Consider the following 20004-nt stretch of genomic DNA (forward strand, 5'->3'; position numbering starts at 1 on the left):
GAGAGCCAAGTGCCTTACAGCCTCATGTGCAGGACTCTTCTGGTAAGTTCAAGGTTCTTACCAGTTCTAATGAGAATCCAAGCTAGGAATGTTTCCGGGAGGGGACATGGGATCAATCTCAATTTTAGTGAGAAGACTAGACACTTTGAAAAGAATTGCAATTGTGCTATTTCAAAATTAGGCTCAGAGGAAAACATTTGTAAAGACAAGGAAAATCTGTAAAGGGCAGGAAAGTACCTGATTTAGTGTGAGTCTGAAATTTTGAGGTTTTTGGATTGGCTTCTATAATTTCATGTCAGAAAAGCCAGGAGAGTTTGAAGAGTAGAGAAATTCAAGGAAAGTAGTCTGGCAATTTCATTCAAACTTAAGACTTAAAAAAAATTAACAGGTAGAATCAGATTCAATGTAAGTTAAAGTGTTAACACTGCGTGGTTCTGGTGAGAGATGTCTGGAGTGTCTCCTGTATGCATTCAGCCTCCAGATGCTAATTTGAGCCGTTGTTGGTATGAATTAGGTGCATGCATTCGACCCCAGCTGCGTGAGGGTGTGCAAAGCACCGATGACCAAGGTTTGCTGGTCTCAATTTCACCATCTGGAGTTTCTCCTGGCACGAAAGTATTCTAGATTTTGCTCTGAAGGAGGGTTAGTTACGGAGCATAGTAAGACTCAACCACAAAATAAGACCTGATGACAATTACTTTCCTCACCAATTCATCTGAATTTTCAGAAAAGTGGTCACCGTTTGATCAAAATACAGTGGTGGGTCCTTTGGTAGTTCTTAAGTTGACCTATTATTATAGTTTATTGGTTAAGATGTTGTTTTGAAGCATCTTGCCCAGAAACTCTTAAGAGTCGTTTGGTGTCTGGTCAGTGTGAGCTCTGAAACCACAATAGCAACAAGGACCCAGAAATTCAGTCTCTTTCAGAAAATCATTAAGAGTTTCCTTCTCAGAATTAGGACACCCAGATTAAAAAAAAAGAGAGAGGGGGAAAGAGAGGGAGGGAGAGGGAAGGAGAGAGGGTGGGGAAGGGCTGAAGGGAGAAGCTATGGTGATAAAAGCTACCATAAATAAAGCTAATTTTTATTCATTGCTTTAAATAAAAATGTATTTGTGCAAAATAAAAGTCACTTAAAAGTATGACAAGGAGTGACATTTGAAGGACATTGTTCACCTGAAGAGCTCTCAGCCGAAAGCAGAGCTCGGACCGTCCCCTCCCCAGGGCTTTGCTCTCGTCACCATGGTCGTCAACAATTGTGCCCTTGGACTTGGATGATGGACAGCTTGCTGGTGGCTGTGTTTGGGGGCAAGAATGGGGGAGCTTAAGGCCTCAGTGTCACTCAGCTCCCCAGTGTAATCAAGAATCCCAGTGGCCCTGCCCTGGCAGTGGAGGCAAAGGGGTGAGAGGATGGGAGCAAAAGCCTTGCTCGGGGAGAGGTCGGTGCAAAGTAGCTTCTGAGCAGCCGGTCAGGTCACCGTGCGCGCAGGCGGCCTCGAGAAGCTGGCAGAAAGCGTCACGACTTCCCATGCTGACCCGGGGGCGGGGGGAGGGGTGAGAAGAGCGGGGCCTTCAGACCCTGCGGGAGTGGGGCTGGGAGGAAGCAAGCAGGCCAGTGCCGGCCCAGTCCACGGTCCCGAAGCTGGGTCTTGCCTCAGAAGAGCTGACGGCAGCAAGGCCTGGGAGGGCCCCGGGGGCCCAGGGAGCAGGCCTTCCGGATGAATAGCACCCATAGGAACAGAAAACAAGACACAATTTAAGGCATTGTTTGTTTACAGTAAAAGAATGCGAGGGACCCTTAACACAGAAGGAATCTGGGCTCTCACTCTGACCTTCCTCGGTGGACCAGCCTATCGCTTAAGGTTAAAGCAGGGCCTCAAAGAGAATGAAGTGTGTGATGTCACGAGTCTTGTGCCAAAATGCATGTTTCTCGGAGAGTCCACGCTCGCTCGCTTGCACGCACACAGACACGGCACGCACACGCAGAGGACGCTTCGGGGTTGTACAAAATCTGAGGCAGCCCTGTGGGCGAGCGACCCGGCACACTGGAGCCAGTCCCCGCCTGTCCCTTCCCTCCAGCCCTCACGCGGGGGGACGCTGTCCACTCTTTTGTGCAGGAGAAAGCACTGGGGACCCAACGTGGGACGGATGCTCTCTGGTCGCAGCAGCAGCTGGTGGACGGATGAGGGCCCAGAGAGGGAGGACGGGTTGTACAGTCTGGGGACCCATCGCGGCCCCGTGAGGCGGTGCTGCAGAACGGGGGTCATGGGGGTGGCTGGGCATCGGCAGGCGGACCCCCGCACCGGTGGAGCCCTCTGGACTGTGAGGCCTCGGCCGTGTCCCCTTGAGTCCAGCTCTGAGTCTCCCAGCACCCCCACCAAAGGCCTGTGCCTCGGACACGCGCTTCGCCACCAGTCCCAGGCCGGCTCCCAGAGGCCTCTGAAGTCACGCTAAGTCCTGCAGAGACTTATTCAAATGACATAAGGTTTGCAGGTACCTAGAAGAGAAAGCTCAGCCTCTTGTCAAAGTTCTGACCTTTCAGGAGGGGACGGGGGTGGTCCCTAAGGGAAGGGTTCAGGTCTCTCCCAGTCAGTCTGTGAATGAGTGGGTGGTGGGGGAAGGGGAGAGGGCACAGCAGTGGTACCAGCCACCACGTGTTATGTGCCAGGCAAGGCTCTGAGTACCGCATCTGTATTGTGTCCTGAGTCCTCACAACAACCCCAGGAGGCAGGTACTGGAATTGTCCCCATTAAAAAGATGAGGAAACTGAGGCTTAGAGAGGTGAAGTACACAGCGGGTGAGTGACAGGGCTAAGACACCAGCGCCCACGCTCTCAACCTCTATCCTTGGGTTAAAGCACAAGTGATTTTGGAGTGGAGAGCTGACCAGTCCTGCAGGGTAAGCACACGCCTCTGGAGAGGCGAGGGGGTGGTTAGCGGGCGGCAGGAGTTGGCAAGTGGAAGCACAAGGAGAAGGGGGAAATTTGGGGATATCGGGAACCCCAAGGCTCACCCATGCTGTGTCCCCAGGCCCAGATCCCAGCTACCTTTACTGGGGGGACCACCAGCCCCAAGGTCAGGGTGTTTCTCCTTCCCCTCAAAGCTGCAGACACGCCCCCAGCCCCAGGCCTCCTCCCCCAGCACTGCCGTGGGATTCCAGGAAATTTGATGAGAAGCAATTTCATCAAAAACAAATCCATCTTGGTGGCAATTTGGTCAAAATGATGAATTGGAGAAAATGCATCTCCTTGCACTGGGAGACAGTTATAAGAACGGTCACAGCAGCACTGTTCAGAATAGCCAAAAGCAGGAAATCATTCTTGGGATCACGGACAGAAGAACTGATAAAAAAAATTACAAGTAAATGAATGACAGCTATGCACACTGACATAGAGGAATCTTAGGAACATACTGTAGGAGAAAAGCAAGTCACAGAAGAAACTAGACAGTTATGGTTCTATTCTTTAAAAAAAAGTTTTAAAAAATGTACCCCAGACAAAACATTAAGGAACCAAATACATGTGTTCACATTTTAAGGGAATGGTAAACAAACAAATCAGGAGAGTGGTTATGGGGCATAGGTGAGCGGGAGGGAGAGAGAATTAGGAAGAAGCCCTTGGGAGGGAGGTGTTCCGAGGGCTGGGGAGGTCCTGCCTTTAGACTGGGTGGTGGGTACACGAGTGTTTGCTTTATTGCTGTGGTTTACACCTTACACATATGCTATCAATAAAGTTGAAGTGTATTCAGGGCTAGCACACACAATTTTAAGAAATGCAGTTCCACAAAAAAGAAAAGTCACCTTAGTCACTGAGATTTTCTACAGGAGTAGATGCATTTCCGTAATGCCCTCATCGGAGCCCCATGCCATCACATGCAGGTAGTGTGGCTTATTTCAATAATCCTCTGCTGTGGAATATTTAGTTTTGCCAATTTTTTCTTATTACGTAAAGCAGAGGGTGGGAACATTTGTTTGAAAGTAAATTAGAAATAAAAAGGGAAAAAAGTAGAAAACATAGAAGACCGTCTCCCTTAGGTCTAAAAACTGGACAAAAATACTTAAACGTTGCCAAAGCTTGTCATGGTATACCATGTTTGCCAGACGTGAAATTCAGTCCATTTGTCTTTCTGACCAAACAGCTCCTCTACCAAGTGGGTTTGACCCAGTTCCCTGCTACCTGCTGCGCAGCTGCTGCTACCCTCAGGCTGCCTCCACCCCCAGAGAGCCAGAGGACACTTGCTCAGAGCAACCGTCCCTGCTCCCGGCTGCCCCCCCCCCACCCAGGGCCACGACTGTCACTGTGGAGCAGACACAAAGGCCCTGCCTCTCTCTGCCCCCACCATCTGTGTGGCCCACCTCAGTCCTTGTCACTCCTCCGGGTCACCTGTGTGTGGCAGGTGAGCTCCAGTGCCATGTGCTCTCAGAGTGGCCCTCAGAGCTAAGGAGGGGCCCCAGGCATGCACGGAGTGACCAGGGCGGAGGAGGTCAGGACGCTCTTCCTCTCTTAACGTGACCTGAGGCAGCACCTTGTTCATCGCCTTGAGGTAACCATCAACCAAAGACCCTGGTCTCCCCATCGTGGAGATGGGCAGTTACATTTGCTCAAGCACAAAATACAGTCTAGAGAGCGCAGAGCTGTAGTTCTCTTGTACGTCATTTTAGACATTTTATGGGCACCGACACGCATATAATAAATATGCACGTGTATTTTAATACAAATGAGATTGCCCTTATGCGTGTTTTTACACTTTACTTTTTCACTTATGTCTTGGAGCCCCTTTCAGGTGGTCACACACAGATCAGGGGGTACACAGTAGGGGTTTACTGAGGGTCGCCGAGTTTCCACGTGCTTTTTTTTCTCTTTCTATTAAGGACAATGCTGCAGTGGACATTCTCACCCATACACCTGTGTGTGCATGTGTGCACATATACCCCAGACAAATTTCTAGCAAGTGAGTTGAGGGACTCGAATGCAATTTATTTTCAGTTTCCCTGTGGTGCCTCAAGTTTACCCCTTCATCAGTCTTGTCCTACTGTTTTAGTTTGTCGAGGACTTTCTGCTAATTTCGCCGTCTAGCTTCTTATCGTGTAGAATTTGATCAGCTTGTTACATATGTCCTCATCGATGTTACAGATGAAAATCCTGAATAGGCCCAAACTGAGCACAGAATCATGGGACACACCACTAGAGACCTCCCTCTGCCTTATGAGAGCCGCTCTGAGGGGCCAGGAAGTCTGTGACTGTGCTGTGACCAGCACCACTGCAGCCCCTGCCCTCCCGGCCTCACACGCCTGCTGTGAACTCGGCACTACCTTCCTCCTCCTCGAAGCTGCCACCGTCTATTCCAGCCATGGCGCTCTCTCTCCAGACGGAGGAGAGGGACCCAGCTCCCCAGCCCCTCTTCCAGCTCATCCCTGGGGAACAGGTCAGGGAAGCTCAGTGCTCCTGGCCCCAGCAGCCCACCTGCTGCCCGGGCTGGTGTGAGGGCTGAGCAGCCACCCCTCTAGCAAGCCTGGACAGCAGAGGCTGTGCTTCCAGGCCTCTGGCTCGATGGCAGGAGGCTGAGCAAGCCAGGTCCCCGCCCCCCGCCTCCCCCCCAGGAAGCATGCGGGCGGGAGATCTCCGGGCCGGCAAGTACAGACTCTGGTGTCAGGCAGACCGGGGTTAGATCTTACTCACCGTGGGGCCTTAAACAAGTGTCTGCCACTTTCTGAGCCTCAGTGCCCTCAGCATAAAACGGAGACAGTATGGGAACCTACCTCACAGGGATGTTGGGAGGATTCGGCCAATTCCTGCACGTAAAGCATTTCTCCTGAAGCCTGGTCCTGGGAGGGGCAGCAGTGGGGGGTGGGAGCAGAGCCTCAGGCAGGCATGGCGGACCAGAGGTCCTATTGGTTCAAGCATGCCAAGGGGCCGTACAGCCCCACTCATCAGCAGCACCATGGTTGCTTCTCAACAAATGAGCTATTATTATCGTTATTCCTAAGGGTTGTCGGGGGCAGGGAGGCCCTTTTGTCAGGTTGGAGTTTGCCCATGAATCAACTTTCGGGGGGTGACCTCAGTAGATGCTGTGGCCTGACCCTTGGGGCACTATCCCACCTGTAACCTATCTCTGATGGATGTTTCTGTGGCGTTTCCTTTAGTAGGAAAGACACAGGGGCCAGATTCAAAGTTCTAGTCTGAAGCTGGGCTTAGTTCCAAGAGGGGCAGGGGGTGCCCTGTCTCATGGGAAAAGGCTGATCAAAAGAGGGCACCTGGGAGCTTAGCTGATAGGTTCTGGGGGAAGGAGGGAGGTGTGTTTTCTATGGACCCTTAGTCCCGAGGGTGGGAGAGGGTATTTTAGGTAACAAGCAGGACTTTGGTGACTTTACCTGAGGCCTGTTGCTTTTACATGCGTCATCCAAATGCTTGTGCCACAGTATTGCATGAAACCGGGAACCAGTCTGGAACTTGTAAACATTGCCTGATGGGTAGAAAACCACTGGTTAAGAGGAAGGTCACGTGGGAGGGTCTGCCTGTGACTGTGGCGTGAAGATAAACGTGGACCTGGGTAACTAAACTAGAGAAAGTCAGGAGCAGCCCAAGGCAAGCTCAGGGCATGTAGAGGAGGAGGCTACCGTGCTCCCCGCCTGTCTCTTTGGACCAGGGCTCTTAACCATTTTTCCGGCCATGGCGCCTTTGGCTCTGGTGAAGCCTGTGGACCCTTCTCAGAATTATGTTTCAAATGCATAAAATAAAATACAAAGAAAATCAATAATACTGAAATACAGTTACCAAGCTGCTAAAAAATAAATGAGTGATATCATTCTCGACGTGCTTATTTATTAATGCGCTAATGACAAGATCTGGGGGCAGGTCTGATACTGTACTGTAACTGCAAAGAGCTGAACAAAAATGCTATTCTAAGATATCTGCAGTAATGCGTGATGTGAAAATATCCGTGGTTTCTCTTGCAGATAAAATCACAGGTATTGTGAACGTTCTAGTTAGTAGTTTAATACTTATAATTAAAGGAATTAGAGGTCATGGGAAACAGAGATGTGATCTTTTTGCCACCCAAGCTCACAGACCTTTTGCATTCTATCCATGGACCTTGGCCACCTGCTGTGTCATATTTCCCTCTGCTTGGGGACAGTGCTTTCCTCTGGGCTCAGCCCCGAGAATGGCCTGTGGACCCCATGACCATACAGTCTTTAAGTCAAGCTGGTATAGGTACAACCTTTACTTCCTAAAGAAACCGCCTCTAATCTGGTCCCAGAGTCTCGCGGAAGAAACTCAGATGGTAACCAGCCTGAGGAAACACTACGACGTGTGCGTAGCCGTACGTGGTTCAATCACTCAGAAGCAGAGCAGAGGACTTGGCTCTCTCCATTCCCTGGGCTCCTTGAGGCTCTCACTTCTTTAATTCCCAGCTAACAACATTCAAACCCTGACCCTCCACCAGCACGGTCATGTGCTTTACCTGGGAGTTTGTTATAAATATAGAATCTTGGTCTCTACCCCAGATCCACTGAATCCAAATCTGAATTTTTACAAGATCCCTGGGCAATCGTATGTACATGAACCCTGCATTAGAACATTCCTGTGAAGGTGTGAAGATGCTCAGGGGCTTTACAGCTCCAGTGAACTTGCCTAGCTAGGAGACCCAGGAAATCCGGGGTTTTGTCACGTGACGTAGGCTGCCACGGAGGTTAGCATGGCCTGTTCTGAACCTCAGTGCAGAACCTCTCCTTCTCAGCATGGTCATGGAGGAAGAATAAAACCAGGAGGAACCGGGAGATGACCGGGCAAGTGAAAGTTGGAGCTTTTATGGAAGGGTTCTTCTCTGATTTGGCCTTGGAGCAGGACACTGCCAGAGTCTCACGGCACAGGCAATGCCGGGGTGTCCTTGAAATCTCCCAACACCCAAGACTCCTCCAGCCGCATGGTCACTGCCTCATCCAGCGCTATGTTATTCATTCCAGGACCCTGAGGCTAGAGTTCCAGGGGCGATGGGCCCCGGTAACCACAGGTGAAAAGGATTCCGGCTGCCACGTGCCAGGCACACCGCTCAGTGGACACACCCACCACGATCTAAGCAGCTTTTGTGGACCAACGAGGGACCCTGTGAACATCAGAACCTAAAGCACAAGGAGAGCAGCAGCCTCAGAAGGCCCTACTGTTTCAAAACGCACATTTAGCAGCAGAAGAAAGAGGGCAGAGAGAAGCTGCAGGCTCCCGGCGCTGGCCTGCTGCCTACCTTTGTCGGGGTTATTCAGCTGGAAGATGTCCGGGTGCTCGGGGTCATCGGGCAGCTGCACCATCCAGCCCACGACGGAGACCTTTTTGCCAGGTGTGGATTTATACTGCAGAGGAACAACAGCACAGCTGTGAGGCCCACACCCTCCGCTCCCCAAGGAAGGCCAACCCGGGCCAGGCAAGGTTCCTTCCACTCCCGTCGCCTTGCCCACCTCCACCCACCCCGCTGCACTTCGCACCAAACGAAGTGGCAGCACAGAGAGGCCTTTCGTGGAACGTACGTGTTTTCTGTCTGTGCCCCTCAAGGACTTGGCTCCGTAGTACAGGAGGGTGGATCCTGAGAGTATGACCCAGTACCTGGTCCACGAGGACAGCTGCAGAGGCAGAGTGACAATGTCACAAGTGGAGGGGCAGAGTCCCCCGCTGCCTGGCTAGAGACCCAGCTACACGGGTGGAGAGGGGGGGTCCCTCCTCCCGAGCGGTGCCAGTGCAGGCCTCATCTCGTCCCTGCCCGCCACCCCTCGGTGCCACTCCTCCCAGGGCCTAGAGGAGGGAGACTCCTCAGCAGCTCCTCAGCCCTAAGCCCTCCCTCTCCTTTACCCCAAGGGCCTTTCCCTTTTCCCACCTTGTTTAGGGTAGTGCCAAGGCATAACTTCTGTGTATTCAGGTGACCTGAACCCAAGAATGTCCTGGGGAAAAAGAGTTTCAAAACACGGACAAGCTAAACCATAACCTAGAAGGACCATAATGTCTGCAATGGGGTGCTCTGGCTGCAAGCGGATGGCAGCGCTTTGAAAGCACTTATGGCCAGAAGAGGGGATGCCTGGCAGGGCCAAGCTGCAGGTGTGGCTTTGCTCCTCCAGGCATGAAGTAGACTGCTCTTCATCACGACCTACAAGGCTCCTCCTCACACTGGCGGGGGGCGGGGGCGGGGGGCGGGGGCGGGGCGCGGGGTTGGTGGGGGAACTGCGTCACCTCAGATGGTGAGAGCACTGGCTTTCAGACCTTTCTGATGACACCCACAGGTGTGTACAACACATGTGCATATGTATGTTGAACTGAAAGAAGCTTCATGAAACAATATTCACTTTTACTATGTGTAAGAAACTCCGACATTTTCCAGTCTATTCTATCCTACTCAGACATATGGGTCATGACCCCTGGATTAACTTCATCGCTCACCAGCGGGCCGACCAGCATCTGGACAATAGTGTCTCGCTCTGGCCTCAGAATGACTGGAGCCTGGACCCGGTACAGCAGGGCAGCAAGCAGGTCTGTACAGCAGACCAGGTATAGGGCCTCATGTCGCAGGACGCTTTGTGACACTCTGGGTCCAAGGGACAGAGTGTGGCCCAGGGCTGGGATGAAGACTCTTCTCCTCACCCAAGAACCACCAAGCACCCGAAGACAGGGGAGCTTCTAGAGCAGCACCTGGGCTAGGGGCCTGGCATCTTCACACTGGGCGCCGGTAGGAGGGGGCATCTCCAAGTGGCTTTGTGGGCGGTGGACAGGGGCAAGCAGCAGCCAGGGCAGGAGAGGAAGGCCAGAGCAGACACGGGCAGACGCTGCCTGGAGATGCAGCTCACAGGCGGGCTTGCAGGCATCTTGCCGTGGACACTCCATAGAACAAACAAAGAGGTCTTGGCAAGCGGCTGAGGGGTCACGGAGCCAGGGACATCTGGGTTCAGCACGTGGTGACCCGGTGGCTGGTGGGGGAGCCTGAGAGGCCTCCTGATTCCTGGCCCCTGTCCTTTCCACCACGCGTTTCATGATGCTGCCGCAGGGGGAGGGGATCTGCATCGGGATACCACCCAGGCCGTGCTGCCTGTCTCAGGCACAGTACCCACCCTGACTCCCAGGGTCTCCAGGCCTCCACCTGCCCTCAAGATAATCGCACAGTCCCATTCACCGCCTGCTCAATGTGTGCAGGGCCACACACGTGACAGTCCTGCCGAGTCCTCCAGGATGTAGGGACTATTTTATCCCAATTTACAGATGTGGAAACTGAGGCCCTGCCCACTCAGTGGCACAACTGGACTGGAACCCCGGTTGGCCGGTCTCTGGAGCCCATGCCCTCCCTGCTGCCCATGCCGCCTCTAGACAGATGTGCCTCTGCACTCACCGCGGGCTTCCGTCCTTCCTTGAGCAGAGTTTTCCTTCTGAGAGGCCCCTCCATGGTGGGGACCGCTGCCGAGCTCCCCAGCGTACAGATGCACGGGCCGGTGGGGCTGCAGGGGAGACCAGCAGTCAGACATCGCCTTGGAGGAGCTGAGGTCAGGCACCCTCTCACCCACTGGGGCCCACGGGTCCCCCACTGCCGGGTCCGTAATGGTGCCACAGGACAAGGACTCAACAGTGCTGGGCAAGGCTAGGGAGGGGAGGGCCCCGAGGGCCTGGAAAACCTGAAGGACGGTGGCCTTGGGCTCACTCACAGCTGAGAACTTGCACCTCCCTCGTCCTTCCGAGTGCTGAGCGGCTCTAGGCTTGGTGCCCACGTTCCCTGTAATCCAGGCCCCCAGCAGCACCCGTGCCCTATCCTGGCTTCCTCTCCACCTGCGGAGCTTGGGGCCTGCGCAGCACCTCCTCCTTCCTGAGTCGGCAGGAGCAACGAGGAAGTGGGAGTGGAGGGGATGGAGTAAAAAGGGGGGCAGCGGCCCCAAACCCCCATGCCCTGCGCCTTTGCGGCAGGGCTCCTTTCTCCCCCTCTGCCATGGGGATTCGGGCGCCACCTACAGGTGAAGAGTCCAAGTGCAGCACAGCCCGGGCCGCTCGCCTAAGCACCCGCTTCAGCTCCCCGGATAGGCACCTCCCGTAGACACCTCCCTCAACCCTGCATGAAAGCCGAGCAGCGCTCCCTCCGCATCCCAGTGGAAGGCATCACCACCCACTGGCTGAAGGAGCCAGAAACCTGGGGGTTCTCTCCTCTCGTCAGTTCACCCCCGAAACCTCATCAATCCCAAGGACTCATTGATCCCATGCCCTAAATACGCCCATCTCAGCCACCCCCACTCCCCCAACCTCAGGCCAGAACTTGGTCATCCTTTGAACGACTGCCCAATACTCTCGCCTGACCTCCCTGTGTCCACGCCTGCCTTCCTCCCACGCGCCCTGCACACCGTGGCCAGCATGACCTGGCTCTGCCAATACCCTCCCCCCACCCCCAGGCAACCCCTCCAGTGCCTTTGAGACCACCATCCTCTCCCCCTGCTGGACGTGGCTCTGGCCCCCCTCTCTGGCCTCACCTGCCACCCTCTCCCCCGCTCATTTCTTACAACGAGGACTTTCCTTCACTCCCCAAATCACCCAGCTCTTCCTGCCTCACGGCCCCACGGGCTGTCCCTTGGGCTGCAGGTACTCTTCTTACCCCTACACCTCTCTTCACTTTACTTTGCTCACTCCTATCACTCTTGCAGTCTTTTCTCCAGGGAGGCCTCCTCTCTGGACCATCGGCACCCGTGATTTTCTGTTCCGTTTCTGCTTTCCTGAAGCAGCAGCCCTACAGGCTGAGGCAGAGGCTGAGTCCGTCTCGTCGGCAGCATCAAGCACAGTGCTTGGCACCCAGCAAGCACCATAGAGCTACTTGTCGAATAAATGATCACATGAATAAATGAATACCTGTAGACGCAGCTCCGGGTTCTGGGAGAATTCCGAACTGGAACCCGCCAGTTGGGCCCCAGCGTGGCATAGAGACGTCCCCTGCTTCAGAGGAAAAGGGTTGAGTTTTAGCAACAGCCTGGAAAGACCACTCCTGAAGGAGGCGAGGGCATCGCAGACTATGTGGTCATTAGCTCAGGAAGCCTCAGCCCCAACTCTTCCCCCAGCCTCCTCGGTCACACTGCAAGCACATCTGGGGCACAGCTGGAGCTGCTAGGTTAGTGAACACAACACCCCTGGAGCCTCCATCAGGGCGAGTCCCCAAGTCTCCAGGTAAGTGTTTCCTTAACCTTTTAACTGAATGTTCACCTTTCTTCCAGTGTCAAGGGGATGACTAAAATCCAGGCACACCCCTTATCCCAATGTGAGGTTGAGAGAAAATGCTGTGTAGCCCAAATATTCCATGGTCAATCCAATTAAAAGCGCACAGACACGGAATTGTGGGCTGTCTTGCATGTTGGCCCAGGGTGGGGATGGGGTGGGGCATGTGTAGCATCATTATTCACCCGGGCACCACTGAAATCCTCCGTTTGCTACGTCTTCTCCATCGGACAGTCTCTTTGCTGGCCCCAGACGGTTCCCTGCAAACCTGCTCTGTGACCTGCTGCAGACTCCAAGAATTGGTGCTCCAGGACCTCTCCGTGGGCTGCCCATCAGGCCGCTCTCTCACCTGTAGTTCCCCAGCAGTGAGCCTTTCCAGGGGAAGACGTAGCTTCCAGGGTAGGTGGGGATCTTAACCTATGTGGGGGAAGGCTTCCGTCTTCCTCTCCTCTCTTTATCCTTTTCCTCTCTTGGCAGAATGACTTCCTGTGTCTACTTGATCCTCCACCGTCTCCCCACCCCTGCAGCATGGTCTATCCCTGGGCTATAGCTTTCCATTGGCCAAACAATGACGCAACCCAATTTATAAAGCCAGACAAGGTCCAGACGTCCTTTTCAAGTGTTCCCTCTGTTGTCCACTGCCAGTCCCAGGTTGCCACATGTTCCCCCGTGGCACTGGATACCTGGGGGGTGGTGTGGGGTCATCGTCATTCACTGCAGCAGGTGTATCACGCCGTCACCGAGTTCAGGTTCCTCCAAGAGGGGGCTGCGCTGCCCTCTGCCCCTCCATCCTCCACTCAAGAAGGAACTGTTCTTGATGACCATCTTGGGTTTGCTGTCCAGAAGCCCACGTTCAGGGCTGGTGGGAGTCTGATGGTCCTCCAGGTCGACTGCCCCGGGACCCTGTCCCTTTCGTCCATCAGCCACTCCTCTTTAGGTGACAAAGAGCTGCAGCATGTGCTTGGTCCCCCAAGTCCTCGAACATAATGGGTCTCAGCCCATTCCCCACCCAACCCTCGTGACCGATGATGGTCACAGGCCCACCCCACCCGCACCACGAGCCGTGGCTCAGAGGTCCCGACACGCTCAACTCCCAGCCTACAGGCCACACTGACTCCTCCCTCTCTTCGCGGCTGGGCATGACACCACGGCATGTCACATCCCCATGCTTGAGCAGGCTGTGCAGAGCGCCAACAGACTGCCTCCAGGGACGCTCCCCCCCCACCCCGCCCAGCTGTAACCGGGATCGCTTATGAGTCAGGGCGGGGTCTGACGGTGAGCATCTCTGTGCCCGGAGGATGTCTCCTCATTTGATCTGGATTCCCGCTCTGAGCCGCCGTCTGTTTGGAGTTGGAGATGGAGCCTCCCTTGGCAGAGCTGGATCCTCCGGCCCCTCATTCTCCACCTTTCTTCTCATGAGCCTTTGTTCCTGGTACCCCAGGACAGTGTGTGACGACAGTGGACTGTTCCACAGACGGGGCGATGTGGTTGGTGCTGCTACCGTCTCTCCGTCATTCTCTCCGCTTCTTTGAGACACTCCATGGCTGCACACTTAACAGACGTTTGGCAGGACTGACGTTTGTCGACAGAGAGCTTTAAGTCAGCATCTTCCAACCAGTCTAGGCTTTTAAGCAGTCTTTCCTCACGCTCTCCCTAAAGGATTGAGGTGCTCCCAAGGGCAGTGGACTGCTGGGGGGAGCGCAGGGACGCCGGGGGTCACAGGGCGGCTCACGGGAGTCACTAGTTAATGACCGCTCCTATGTGTCAGGCCATTGATTGTCTCACGGGAGCTTTGTTTCGGCACCGTCATCCTCCCCGGAATGGGGAACTGAGGCTCAGGGATGTGAAGACACTTAACCGAGGCAGGAGCCAAGCAAGTCAGGATGTGAACCCACAGTTTTCAGGGCGGGAGAGAGGCTGAGTTGTCGCATGGGGAGGAGTCCACCATGGGGGCGGGGTCCTCGTTTGGAGCCAGCACCATGTGGGCGGCTTCCTGGCGTTCCGCTCTCAGAGGCACCCCTGGGCGGGCTTTGTCAGTGTCTGTGAGGCTGGATGGCCACAGATTTGTAGACCCTGGATCTCCTGGGCTGGGGCCACCTCCCAGGTCCCTGGTCCCTTGACTCCCCCGATGGAGTCTTCTCCTGGTGGTTCTGGCTGCCTGACATTTAAGAGCAGCTGCCATTTATCGCCCGCTCCTCAGGAGGTGGCTAAGTGCTTTCACACACCGTTCCTCCCAGCTCTGTGAGGGGCGCTGTTCTCACCCTGTCTTAGACGAGGAAACTGGGGCTCAAGGAGGTGAAGCCACCCATTGGCCTGTCACTAGGGATGGAGACACAAGTGCTCACATAGGGAGGATGTCTTTTCCACATGAGCCAAGGGCCTGCATCAGTCAAGCTACTCCAGGTAGGGGAGGTCAGAGCCTGCTCCACCTGGAGCCTGGGGAGCAACGCTGGCTTTGAAGTGCAGTGTAATGGTGACTTTTCCCCAAGGCCAGCTTTTAGGAGACTATAGGCAGGGTGGTGGCCAGCCTTCCCTCCCAAGGCAAGCACTGCAGGGCTGGAGGAGGGCTGTGACAGGTGGGGCGGCTCTGGCTGGGCCCAGGCGGGCTAGCATCAGCACAGAGGAGACAGGATCTTCAGCCACTGGAACCACTTCCAGTGCTCTGAGAAGATTTGTTATTTGAATGTTCACGGCCAGAAAATGCAAAACGAGTGGGCAGTGGTATCTGGTGAACTCCAGAAATAAAGGCATTTCTCCACCCGACAGGGGGTCCCAACTCCAGAGCCACAGACACCTTTCCCAGCAACATACTGGGAACAAGTGGCTGAACAGAATGTATCCCAGGAGGGCCATTCTACTGCTCCCTCTCAGGGACAGATCTTGAGGAGGATCTGGGGGAAGAGGGCTGCAGCAGGCCACTCTCCTCATGGGGAGTCTGGTCTGGGGAAGCTGTGGGCTGGCAACCAAGTAGAACGCCTCAGTCCCAAAGCGAGTTCAAGAAGAAGAAGAAGAAAAAAAAAAAAGAGAGAAAAAAAAAAAGAAGAAGAAGACGATGATGGGGATGATGACGATGACGGGGATAGGGTGGTGACGATGAGGAGGATCAGATGATGGGATGATGGTGATGGCGGGGAGGATGGGTACCAGGCAACGTGCTAAGCAGTACTCGTTCACTATCCTATTTAATCACACAGTACTGTGGGGCAGGCACTGTTCTTATCCCCACGTTATAGACAAGGAGTCTGAGGCTTAGAGAGGTGGAGTAACTTGCCCAAGATCACAACACAGGGAAGAGGAAGATGGTTGGTGCCGTTAAGGTGGAAGCAGCCAGGGTCCTGCTTAGGCCAACAGCATCATAAGAATTCAGACTGGCTGAGGCAGGTCTGAAAGGCATCTTCTCCTCAGTAGTTTTCTAGGTACACATTAGGCGGTAGGTATCTTGGGGGTTAAATATCAGAAAGCCCTGAGTCTCTGTTGCTGGTCCAGGAGTGGGGAGCAAGGAGAAATCTTGGATAATAATTACATGAGGCCTCAGTAATCTTGTCTTAGCAGAAGTACCAGTCCCGCCACCATTCTTCTATCTCAAGTGCACAGAGCCCCTGGTGGGAGTGTACCTGTGGAAGGGTTCAAGTGATGCTGTTCATCAACAGTGTCCACCTGTACCAGCAAACCCTTGCTGGGAAGCCGTCCCATTGGACCAGGTCTTGGTCCTTGCCGCTACCTAATGACTTACCCTCATCTGCAGGCAGGAAGCTGCCACCCTAAGTTCTGCTGGGCCTGGGATGTCCCTTCCTGCAGTACTTGTTAAAGGACTTCTGCTGCCTGGGAATCACATTTTTCTCTGGGTAGCGTCCCTGATCCACCATGCAGCCATATCTGCACTGCATGCTTAGCTGAGGGGACAGAACCACCCTTGATCCAAGCCAGGTCAATCAGGTTTTCTCTCTTGGCAATTAAGAACCAGATTCGAGAGGCTGACAGTCAGGCTCTGTGGCTCGCTGAAGCTATAACACGGAAACTTGGGAGCTATGAGGCATCAAGCTTCCCCAGTGTGAGCTGAGAGGTCTAGAAATCTGGGCTGCAGAAGGAGAGGAGAGCATAGCAGGTATGCATAGAGAAGGGTCAACACCAGATGGAAGGAGGATCCTGTCCACCTTCTAGGACCTGACTCTGAGAGGTTGTAGGTGCTGGACAGAGAGGTTGTGGGCAGAGATTTCTCAGCTACCTGTGAAGCCGCAGCAGCTAGCAGACAGGGCCCAGCCCTTGTCTGTCAGGGTCCAAGCACAGGATCAAGCAAAAGGCCAGGGACTGTTGCCCGCTCTTCTCTCCCAGAGGGGCCTGAGCTCCTGGGTGGAGCCTAACTCACCAGACGTCAGTGTCTGATGCTGACAACAAGGCAGGAGATGTCACCTCTGGGGGAAACCAAAATCAGAAGCTTGGCACATCGCCCACCTGGGCTGCCACCCAAGGCAGAGCAGCAGAATGGAGCAGCGGGATGGACCCGGGGAACCAGACTGAGGGGTAGGAAGGGGAGGGCCACCAGCCTGGGGGGTTCCTGGGCCTCAGCCACAGGGGACGGGGGTGGGGCAGTGAGGCCCTCTGTGAGGGTCACCCTGAGAACAGCCACCCTCATGGCTGCACTTCAGTTGAAGTGGACCCCTTGCCTCCAGGATCACCCCCAGAACTTCGCCTCCCTCTCCTAACATGCCACAGAGTTTGGGGCCCAAGAGGCACCCTTGAACCCTGGCAATCCCAAGGCATCTACCAGAGCCCTCTGACCTTCTCCAGGAGGAAAAGGAGTGTTTTAAAGACTCTGACTTGTGGGTAGCAGGCCTGGGGCTCCGCTGCCATGACTCCACTTTCCTGGGGTCTCCCTAAGGACGCTAGAAGATTTCATAGGCTAAAGACAGCACAGTGCGGAAACTGTGTCACCCAACCTCCTCTACACCCCAGAGCACCTATAGGCCAACTGTCGACAGCACCCTCTTAAAGGGGCCTTCCCCGCAGTTCAGAGTCACCCTGGAGGCCAGCAGGGCTGGCAGACACTTGCCTGCACTGTAGCCCGTCCACCCCATGAGGACTGAGCTGCCGTGTGGGAAATTTTCTCTTCGTCCCACCCAGCCTTAGACTCCGGGATCTCTTGCTTGCTGGCGAGAAGGTCCTACTGAGCGAAATTCATACACATCCCAAAGTAAGTTCCCCGCCAGGAGCACCTGCACCTATGCATCCCGTATCTCCTGTGAGCATCCTCCCTGTAGAGCTGGGGAACCTGAGGCTCGGAGAGCTTGAGAGACATGCCCAAGGCCCCTGAGAGAGTAGGCGGCCCTGACCTCAGCCCTGGCCACCCCTCCACCCCCCAACGCTGCTGACAGTGTCCAGAGGTCACGACGACCTCTCTCTGCAGAGGCACGTTCAGAACTTCAGAGACCAGGCTCACCACGGAGCCCACCCCTCCTGCAGAGACTCAGGGACACGCAGCTTCCCTGGGCCACCTCTCCCCTCCTTGGACACGACTCAGGCCTCGCAGCCTCCTCAGGTCCCAGGACCCCCCTTGAGGGCCCACTGTGGTCCTCTTCACCCAATGTCCTCGGCTTTTGCTGAACCAGAAGCCACCCACGAACCCCCAGTCTGACTCGGGCCCCCCTGCTGGCTTTCCCGTCGCGTCCTCTTCGTGACGCCCTGTGCACCTGGCATCGTGGATTGAATCTCTGTCTCCCACCTGGTCCATCCGTGAGCTGTGACCGGCCCCCCGATGCAGCTCGACCTCCCCAGGAAGGAGGGTGAACAGCTCTGGTTCTGAGGGGGCTGCTGCATTTTCCTCTCCTGCTCCCTTTCCCTCTCCCACCAGAGGGGTTTCCTCCAAGGACCCCTCGGCCTCCTAGTCTCTCCGCCACCCATAGTTTGGCCTGTCTGTCACGTGAGAAGGCCATTCTGCACAGCCTGGCAACGTCAGACTAGAGCAGAAGGATGGCTGAGTATTTCGGAATGAACTTTGTGACGTGCTTTCATATTTCACCCCTTAAAAAGTGACCAGGAAACATTTCTGATTACATCCTCTTTTAGAAAGTTAAATGTTGTTTTTTTCCTGGGTGAAAAAGAAACATTTACCCATTGTAGAAAATTTGGAGAATACAGAAAAAGAAAATAAAGAAAGTCTCTCAGTAACTCTACAAGCAGAGACAACCAAGAGGAACGGTATTATGTACCTTCATACATACACACATATGTGTTCATCCCCATCAACCGCTTCACTCTGTAAAAACCTCATTTAAAATGTTTAACTCCTAGGCTGAGGTTCTTGTTCTCACTTCAGTGCCAACGCAGGCGTAAAGAAGCAGCTGTTACCTCTTACCGACAGGCCCGACTAACGCTCCCCGCTCCCCGTGCCGTTTCTGAGGAGGCTGAGGTTTGCTTGAGGCCAGCCTGGTGCAGCGTCCACAGTTCCCACATTCCACTTCATCCAGGATGCACTGAAAATGCCTTTCCGGGGCCACCTCCCTGCCTCCCTGGGAAAGCAGATGTGACACAGGGCTCTCCTGCCTTCGTCCCACTCCCAGGACCAGGTGAGAAAACACCAGGTCAGGGACGTGAGGGGCGTCCCACCCTTGCCCCCTCCCCTGAGACTCCGGCCTCTGGCTCCCCAGGGCCCTGACCCAGGACCACCACTCTGTCCTCATTCTGGGCTCTGAAGACAGGGAGGGTCTTTGGGGGCCCCCTGGGGGCTGAGAAATGACCAGCACTGCCCAGGGTCTGGCCGCCTCAGGGCTCCCGTCTCTTCCCATCCCTCCTCAGCCCACGGGCCCTGCGACCTGCTGAGGCTGAGCTGGATGAGGGACAGGAGGGTGAGAGCAGCGGCAGAAGGCCCAGCAGGAACAGTGGCTGGGTGCGGCCACTCTGCCAGAGAGCAGCCGGGCGGGTCCCGGGACTCTGGGGGCTCCAAAGCGGGTGCTCTTTAAGGCTGGCCACTTCAGGAACCACTGGGCACAGCCTGAGCTCCGGCTGCCACCCAAGGACGCCTGGGGGCCACAGGGCTGAAACGTCCAGGGTAGTGAATCAGGGAAGGCAAACTTGCAAGATGGGCCACACGATCCCACCCTTGGCCAGACAACGAGAACCGTCCTACCTGCCTGTTCACAGTAGCACAAAGGCTGACTACGATGTGCCCTGAGACCAACAGAGGGGTGTGTGCCGGCGGCTGGGTCACTGGCCTGGGCCTCCCGGCCCTGCGTGCTGGTATCTGGCTCCATGTCTCTTCCTGGCCAAGGCCAAGCTTGTCACCAGGGCTGGGGGGCTGGTGGGCAAGTCAGTTGAAGGTTGTGGCCTGTAAGCTTCAGGGCTGTGGGGCAAGGTGCTGCCCCCTTCTCCCAGCCTGGCCTCTGGGGACTGGAACAGACAGGACCTCTTCCTCTGTGGGGACTGGCCCAGCCCTCTCCTGCACCTTTGTCTCTGGTTCTGACGCCACCGTCCACCCATGCACGTGTAAAGATGCAGGGAGAGCGGGTTCTTACAGCGTTTGCTGGGAACAGCGGGCAGGGGGTCTGGGAGGGGAGGTTCCTTGGGGGCAGCCGCTGGTCTCTGGGGCCAGGAAGAGTGAGGCCCGGCTCCCGGGGAAGAGGGAATCTGCTCCCCTTCAGTGAGCAGGGGAAACGTGGCCTGCGGGAGGCCGGCGTGGACAGAGGTCCCGTGGGCCTGGGCTCTGGGCGGGCGGAGGTTAGGAATAAGGAGGCCCAGGCAGCAACAGGAACGGTGGTCACTGAACTGTGAGAGAAACGAGTAACATTTTACAAAGATGTTAA

At 55.1% G+C, this 20004-nt stretch overlaps 1 protein-coding gene across 16 annotated transcripts in view; it reads right to left on the bottom strand.

The window, feature by feature from the left end:
- Positions 1-1061: 1061 nt before the first annotated feature.
- RALGPS1 (Ral GEF with PH domain and SH3 binding motif 1) overlaps positions 1062-20004 on the bottom strand; it is a 283690-nt gene continuing 264747 nt past the window's right edge. For 4 of the 16 annotated variants that reach the window (XM_032635804.1, XM_032635814.1, XM_032635802.1 and 1 more), the window contains one exon: positions 13398-19966. In XM_032635804.1, coding sequence (XP_032491695.1) covers positions 19483-19966 — 484 coding nt within the window. In that variant the 3' untranslated portion in view covers positions 13398-19482. Of the gene's footprint in view, positions 3338-4356; positions 5410-5754; positions 5821-6366; positions 6459-8233; positions 8341-8514; positions 8608-10355; positions 10462-10621; positions 10824-11848; positions 11933-13397; positions 19967-20004 lie in introns of those variants that run through there. The other 12 variants (XM_032635811.1, XM_032635805.1, XM_032635818.1 and 9 more) reach the window with 10 other exon arrangements.

Source organism: Phocoena sinus, chromosome 6 (assembly GCF_008692025.1).
Source record: "Phocoena sinus isolate mPhoSin1 chromosome 6, mPhoSin1.pri, whole genome shotgun sequence".
Taxonomy (NCBI): domain Eukaryota; kingdom Metazoa; phylum Chordata; class Mammalia; order Artiodactyla; family Phocoenidae; genus Phocoena; species Phocoena sinus.